This window comes from Bubalus bubalis, chromosome 1 (genome assembly GCF_019923935.1).
Source record: "Bubalus bubalis isolate 160015118507 breed Murrah chromosome 1, NDDB_SH_1, whole genome shotgun sequence".
Taxonomy (NCBI): Eukaryota; Metazoa; Chordata; class Mammalia; order Artiodactyla; family Bovidae; genus Bubalus; species Bubalus bubalis.
The window spans coordinates 147,521,691-147,529,422 of record NC_059157.1 but is presented as its reverse complement, the minus strand read 5'-3'; the positions used below and the strand labels follow the sequence as shown (position 1 = coordinate 147,529,422).

The 7,732-nt window shown below is 31.5% G+C and overlaps 1 protein-coding gene across 4 annotated transcripts in view; it reads right to left on the bottom strand.

The window, feature by feature from the left end:
* Positions 1 to 506: 506 nt before the first annotated feature.
* SI (sucrase-isomaltase) overlaps positions 507 to 7,732 on the bottom strand; it is a 112,695-nt gene continuing 105,469 nt past the window's right edge. For all 4 annotated transcript variants that reach the window (XM_006054379.3, XM_006054380.3, XM_006054382.3 and 1 more), the window contains 3 exons: positions 4,464 to 4,513; positions 3,830 to 3,997; positions 507 to 1,009 (listed from right to left, as the gene is read on the bottom strand). In XM_006054379.3, coding sequence (XP_006054441.2) covers positions 941 to 1,009; positions 3,830 to 3,997; positions 4,464 to 4,513 — 287 coding nt within the window. In that variant the 3' untranslated portion in view covers positions 507 to 940. The remainder of the gene's footprint in view (positions 1,010 to 3,829; positions 3,998 to 4,463; positions 4,514 to 7,732) is intronic.

Sequence of the window (7,732 nt, the reverse complement as noted above, 5' to 3'; positions counted from 1 at the left end):
AAATAAATAGATAGTAATGTTTTTTCTCCTATCCATAAAGGAAAGCTAGAGGAAGAAATCTGGATTTCTGCCCTGGCCTGAAGCTTGTGTCCCCTTCCCCCAAGTTCATATGTTGAACCCCTAATTTCTGACAAATTGGTATCTAGAGATGACACCTTTGGGACATATACAGTCATATGGGTGGAGCCCTCATGAATGGAAATAGTGTCCTATAAGAAGAGATGTCAGAGAGCTCAGGTCCTTTCTCTTTGCTTTCTGCTATGTGGGGACACAAGGAGAAACTGACTGTCTGCAAAGCAGAAAGAGGGCCCTCACCAGACACCAGATCTGCTGGTGCCTTGATCTCAAACTTCCCAGAACTGTGAGAAATACATTTTTATTGTTTAAGCCACACAATCTATGGTAAATTCTTACAGCAACCCAAACTAAGACAATTTCCTTTTGGAAAATAAATAAAAATGTACATTATTTATATTTAAATACATTTTATTTTTTGTTTTCTAATTAAATGTATAGAATAAGAAATAATTAAATCTGATGACAATTGGTGGTGTGTAACTTAAAACTACTAAACATTGAAGAAAATGTCATATAAAATCACAAAATTTTTGCTTAATTTAAAAATCACCTGTTTTAATTATATCTTAGTTACACACACATGTATTTAGTAATTAGATTACAGTTTCAGCTGATACTTAGTAAAAGCAACTAGAACCATTAAATTCTACTAAATATATTTAAAAATTGAATCTAGGCCATGTTAATAGTATATAATTAATATTAATATTGATTAACATTCTGCAATAACTTTATATAGATGTTATTAAAATCATATTTTACACAATATAAGAAACAAATGAAGAGGGTAAACTATAAGTATGGTGGTAAACTTAAATCCAGATGTTAATTTCTCTTTGACAACTCAGACTGATGGTGATCTTCATGACCAGTTGACTTCTATTGGTTCATCTAGAGTAACATTATTCCCTGTTAGATCAATATCTAATATCTTTAAATAGAAAAAAAACAAAAATGGTAATTAATTGTTTAATCAGAACTTGGGTTTTTTCCAACAAAAACTAATTCATAAATAAATACTTTATAAGTAAACACATCATAGCTTGTTTTTCTTTCCCATTTTGATGAATTTTTACTTCAGAGAGTTTGCAACCATTTCAGTAATACTTCCAGCCCAACCACCCATTATACAGACGATGAAAATAAGTCTCAAAGAGGGCAAATGGCTGTCAAAACACAATCAGAAACTATTTACCAGTTATTTCTACAACTTTTCTCTTTCTCTATGACTCATAAATACTCAATTATAATTGCATTACATATACCTCTATGCTTTCTGCCCTCAAATATTATCCAGTCATCTACACACAGAATTTAGATTTTAGTAATATGCTTTCTTTTGCATCGGTCTCAAAGGGCTTTATGCTGAATTTATTGCCAATGATTTCATTGCATGTATGTTACTTTCTTTCACTGGAGAGAATCTCTATCAGACCATATAGGGACTAAGTAGGGAGGTGACTAATGAAGCAGCTGTACTTAAATAATCATCTGTAATATATCTGTAATATAATGAACTCACTAGACTTTTCTATTGCTCTGATACACTCACATGACTCTCAGCGCCTTTAGCTCAGAAAGTGGATTCAATCATCAAATATGTAAGATAAGAAGAAGAACATGAGCATTCCTTTACTGCTAACCAAATACCAAGTATGCATGTAGGGACATTATACAATTTATTCTTTATTGGAGCACCTTAGAATTTCCCACACTTTATAGTAGAAGAGTTTAAAACGTAACAGGTAAATAATGTTCTTAGTATCTAACAGCTAGATTTGAAACTGATCCATCTTACACAAAAACCTAACAAAATTCTTTTATATCAAACATGAAGAACAAACCCATGCATCTCATAGCTCTTAATAGCTGCATAGATGGCAACTAGGCGTAATCATTGTTAGGTGAATATTTTTAAAATTGCCCTGATACAGCAATTAAATCATCTTTTGTATGTAATTCCTACACCCATGGGCAAGGGTCACCAAGATAGAGAAAGAAATTGATCACTCCTTCCTTTTCCCATATATCTATAAAACCTTAGAAAACAAAAGGTGTTCATAAATATTTGTTTTATTTAAATGTACTTAGAAGGGATTGCTCCATTTTTTGGTAAACTTAACATCTTCTTTTAGAATCATTGAGATTATAAAATATTAAAAAATTATTCTTAATAGTTAAAATTCTTTGTGAATATTTGAAAGCAGTGGAATGAACTTTTCTTTATAAATAATGATTTTTTTTAATGCCAAGTATTTGGTCAAAATTAACTTGAAATAATACTTGGTATGTTAAAATACCTTATTTGACATTGCTTAACTGACTGTATTTAGTTTTACAGTAAAAGTTGTGAGCTTTATTTTTCACCATTGTGAAACAATGAACAAGAACAAGAAAGAAGAAGAAAATAAATAAAGGAAACCACCATTCTTTAATCTCATTTAAAACTGGGTTATTAAAAAAAAAAGCTGATTTCTGATTATGATGGATAATTATTGACTGTTTATTCTTGGGGAATTAATTTTCTCTTTCAAGCTCAGTTTCCAAGACTGTCATATAAGACTACTGGACTAAACCACTGATTCCCATACTTTAGAATTGTATAAACCAGTAAAAATTTAAGAAGAAAAAAATGAGGGTGAGGTGCTAAGTTATCAATTTTTATTCTATCATAGAGGGACACAAAATACATAAAACTCTAATTTCTCAAACTCTATAGAGTTTAAAGAAATTTAATGTCAAGGTAGTAATTAAGACTCAGATATATATGAAAGGGGAAATTCTGATTGCCTATAGAATAGCAGTAATAATAGGATAGATGCTAAATTTCAACAGAATGAAATGACTTTTCAGGCGCTGTTCAACTCTCACATCTTGTAAAATTTATGAAAACCTAAAATTGTGTCCAAGACAATTATTTTCTTTTTCAGTTGTAGTCAGCCAAACAACTAGCTGTTTTGTAAATTATGTTCACTGAAGTGGTCAGTTGATTAAAAAGCCAGTTGTTTTCATTCAGCTTTAAACACAAAACAGGTATGTGTACACACACTTAACGTTTTAGCAGTTTAGATGTAGCCTTGAACTTGGATCAAACAAAACAGTTCATGGATTCTAAAATATATGTTCTTTAAAATCTATTTTTGTAGAATTTAGGATGAGAAAGAGTTTAAGAGATTGTTTACTTGCATATTCTTATTTAATAGGAAAGAAAAAGAAGCACTGAAATTATTTACTCAAAGTAAAAAGCTCATTACTAACAGCAAAGGGACTTTAACATAAGAATCCTGAGTCCTTATTTAATGTTTGAATCATATCCTTGTACTGTATGCCATATTATTCATAGATGTTAATAGATAATTCTATTCATTTTGAAAGGGCTTTAAAGTATAATTTATCCAAGACATATTAAATGTTCAAATGTGAGCATTTTGTTTTAGAAAACTATTAGGTTTTGAGGCACTTTATCGTAAAGGGATGAAAATAATTTAGAGGTTTAATGTTAATTTTGCTTTGATTATGTCAGAACAATTATAAAATAGATTCCACTAGGTTGATTTCTATGACAAGTTACCAAGGATGATAATATAGAAATATGTATGAAAGTTTAATGAAAATAAATAAATAAGGACAGTCATAGGTTGTTTTTTTTTGTTTGTTTGTTTGTTTGTTTTAGGTCTAAGAAATGTAAGAGGTTCACACAGATATTTTGAATAGTTCCTTTTAAAAAGAAACATTTTCTTCTGTCAATTACCTCCAGGTTTGCGTCTTCAGTAAAATTAACAGACTCTTTATTTCCTTTGTGTGTGAGAGTAACCTCACTAACACGCATCTTTTCTTTCCCCCATATGTGGATATATCCAAGCCTCATTTCATTTCTGTTTATGTAACCATTTTTCAGTATAGTGCTTGTCAAGATGGTCTATGAAGACAAAGAAAAAGAAATCATTTGAACCTTTCATCTAGCAAGAGCAATTAAGTCTTTTGTTGTTGTTTAGTTGGTAAGTCATGTCCAACTCTTTGCGACCTTATGGACTTTAGCCTGCCAGGCTCCTCTGTCCATGTGATTTCCCAGGCAAGAATACTGGAGTGGATTGCCATGCCCCCCTCCAGGGGAATCTTCCCAACCCAGGTATTGAACCATGTCTCCGCATTGGCAGGTGGATTCTTTACCACTGAGCCACCAAGGAAGTCCCATTAAATATTTAAAAAGCATATATTTGTTAACCAAACTATATCAATATTTCATAGTATACAGATTGTTTATTCATATACTTGAAATGAGGTATATTATATAACATATATCATATGTAAATACAAAACATGGCATAAAACTTCAAATATTATTTAACACAATTGCATATAAATGATCTGTAATGATTACATACCTTATTTAAATTAAATTGTACCAAGGAATACAGGTCTCTTTCATAGGTGTCTATAGGGGAAAAAAGAGTGATGTATTTATATTTCCAAAAAATAATCTGTAGTAAATACTAGCATATTTTGCTTTTCTTTCACAGTACAAAGGATACCAAATACCATCAATGTATATCTAATTCTGTCTAAGTTTATGTATCTTATTCAAACACATTCTGAGGAGCACTGAAATATGAAGAATAAGTCATGTATCCATGTAGACAGAGTCCTACATGGATGGGCAGATTGATGTGTGTGTGTTTGTGTGTGGGAGAGTAACTCTAAAGGAGACACAGGTCTAAACACTTCTCTAGGAGGGTGGAACAAGTATAAGAATAAACAGAATTAGGTGTGATAATCATCGACACTTCCTGGCCATCTTGATGGCTGAGAATAACAATATAAAGGTAAAAGAATATGATGACAACTTATCCTAGTGTCATTTGAGAAAAATATTCATTGTTAGAGATTATTAACAGGAAAAATGAAATCAAATGGATAAAACATAGGCTTTATATTCATCACTTTAAATTAGGTATAATCTTGCCATGCTAAGTCGCTTCAGTCGTGTCCGACTCTGTGCGACCCCATAGACGGCAGCCCACCAGGCTCCGCAATCTCTGGGATCCTCCAGGCAAGAATACTGGAGTGGGTTGTCACCTCCTTCTCCAATGCATGAAAGTGAAAAGTGAAAGGGAAGTCGCTCAGTCGTGTCCGACTCCTAGCGACCCCATGGACTGCAGCCTACCAGGCTTCTCTGTCCATGGGATTTTCCAGGCAAGAGTGCTGGAGTGGGATGCCATTGCCTTCTCCAAATCTTGCCATACTGAAAATCAATTAAAAATGTAATCTTAGAACTAAAATTTATTTAGTATCTGTCAAATTCTAACTACTTTATCACTATGCTGTAAGAAATATATTATTATTTTCCTACTGTATAGAAGAGAGAAATGAGTCCCAGAGAAATTAAATAAATAGCTCAAAATGAAACAACTAATTAATATCAAGTCTGAACTTATGTCTGGTTTTCTCTGATTTCTATGATTGTGTTCATATGTAAAACCACACAAACGTGTAAGACAGAAAAGCAAAAGTAGAGTCAAAGGCATGATGAAAACAAGTATTAGGATAACATTGAAAAAGTAACAAATTTTAATTCCTTCTTCCATTACCATGCCAGCATTGTATTCATTAATTCTCTGAAAAATAAAATGCTTAATTTGATAATAATTTTTTATAAAAAATTAAATTATATTCTCTGTAAACTTTTTCTCTATAAATAGATTAATTCATATATGATTTAATAACACATTTGAGGCAAAAAATTTAGACTAATTTTAAAATACATAAGTATAACAAATTTTAAGAGCAATTTTTAAGTACAGATCTATGAGATGAAAGAAAGCAAAAGTGACAGCTATTAAGAGCATATGAGCAGTTTTTTTTGTTTTTAATGAATAAAAGAAAGATATCATGTATGATCTTACTTCAAGGTAGACATATGTCTATTTCACTAAGATGAGTAGGACAAATTAATATTTTACTAAACTACAACCTTATTAGCTAGAACAGTCAAAATTTACTTAATATACCCACATTTCAAAATAAGTTTATTTTGCTTTATCTTATTTTTGTTTTTTGAGAAAAATACATGTTTACAAATAAAAAGTGATTGGGACAGAGGAAAGGGACCAGATAGATGATTAAATAGTTAATTCCACTAGGGAATTTTAAGTAAAAAAAAAAAAATCCTGTAACTTAATGATCACTCAGGAAAATAGGTTTGCTTAACTACAAAATCAAGCAGGCTTGCTTAGCAATAAAATCATACAATGCAAGCATGAGACATGGTCCAAACGAATAAAACAGTGGAGTGAAACCCACACCCTGCTCAGTAAGATCAATAAGTTAATGAATCCTGGGACAAGCTTTTCTGCACACACTAAAAACAAAAATATAAGGAAAAGATGACATTATACTGAAACCTGAGATAATTTACTATATTTTAGTATGTTACCCCCTTTTTGCTGATTTCCACTGTGCCATGACAGTCCCCATTTGAGCATGTAGGAACAAGAAAACTCCCTCCCTTGCCTGATGTGGAGGAGGAGCTGATGTTGGAAGCTTGATGTCTACTCAAGAATGAGGAAGAAGGTGGTCTTTTCTCCCTCCCCAGCTCTCCTTTGATTATAAAACAGTAGCCCACTAAGTTCTCAGTGCAACACCCTCTTGCCCACCTCTTATAAACCTCACAAGAGCTCTATTCTTGCATCTTATTAAGGATCCTCTTGCTTAATTCTTTCTGCCCTGAAACATAAAGAATTGGAGCCTCCCAAAACACATTTTTACAGTTTCAATAGTATTCCTTAAAATTTAAATATACTTAAAAGAAAATTTTATTTAGATATCTAGTTTATTGGATAGGTTGGCAAGCTGGTTGTAAGAGAAAATTTCTTCAGAGATTCTGATCTAATAAAACCAAAGATTCCAAGCATTTGCTATGTATTGTTGTTGCTATTCATTTAAGAAATTTCAGAGGATTTGCTGAAACCTTTATAATTACTTATAACAAATATACTGAGATTGTGAAATATAACCAAACTAGTAGATAGAATGGGTCAGAACAACTTTGTATGTTTGCATAAAGAGAACATAGAGAAATATATGAATTCTGCTCACTTTTCAGTGATAAAACAAAAGAAAAATCTGCCATGAAACTTCAACAGAGTAAAGGTTTTACCAAGTTCTTTCATCTATATCTTAGCTTGATAGAAATAGCTGTATTAAAAAAAAAAAAAAAGAAAAAAAAAACAACTAAGAGAAGCCTTGTCTCCCTACTGTTAAAATGAATTAACTAAATTTGCTAGACAGTGAGATCCAAATATTCCAAGACAAGCATGCAAATTATGCATAACTCATCTTTACACCCCTGGAGAATTGTAGGCAAATTCAAAGTGCCTCCTAGTGAGGAAGAAAGGCTATAAACTTTGTAGAACCTCAGTTAATGTGTTAATGAAGTTCAGGGCTCTGAAAACAAGATTTTATTTAACTAATAGCAGTTGAGTCACTTTCTAATTCACAAAATACTAGGAAGAGCTTATTTATTTATTTATTTTGAGGCTTGCTTATTACCATATGATTCTTTTTTTTTTTAATTTTATACCATATGATTCTTATATCACTTTCTGATATAGATTACTTACTAATAGATTCCTCTTTCTTATGGTTGTAGAATATT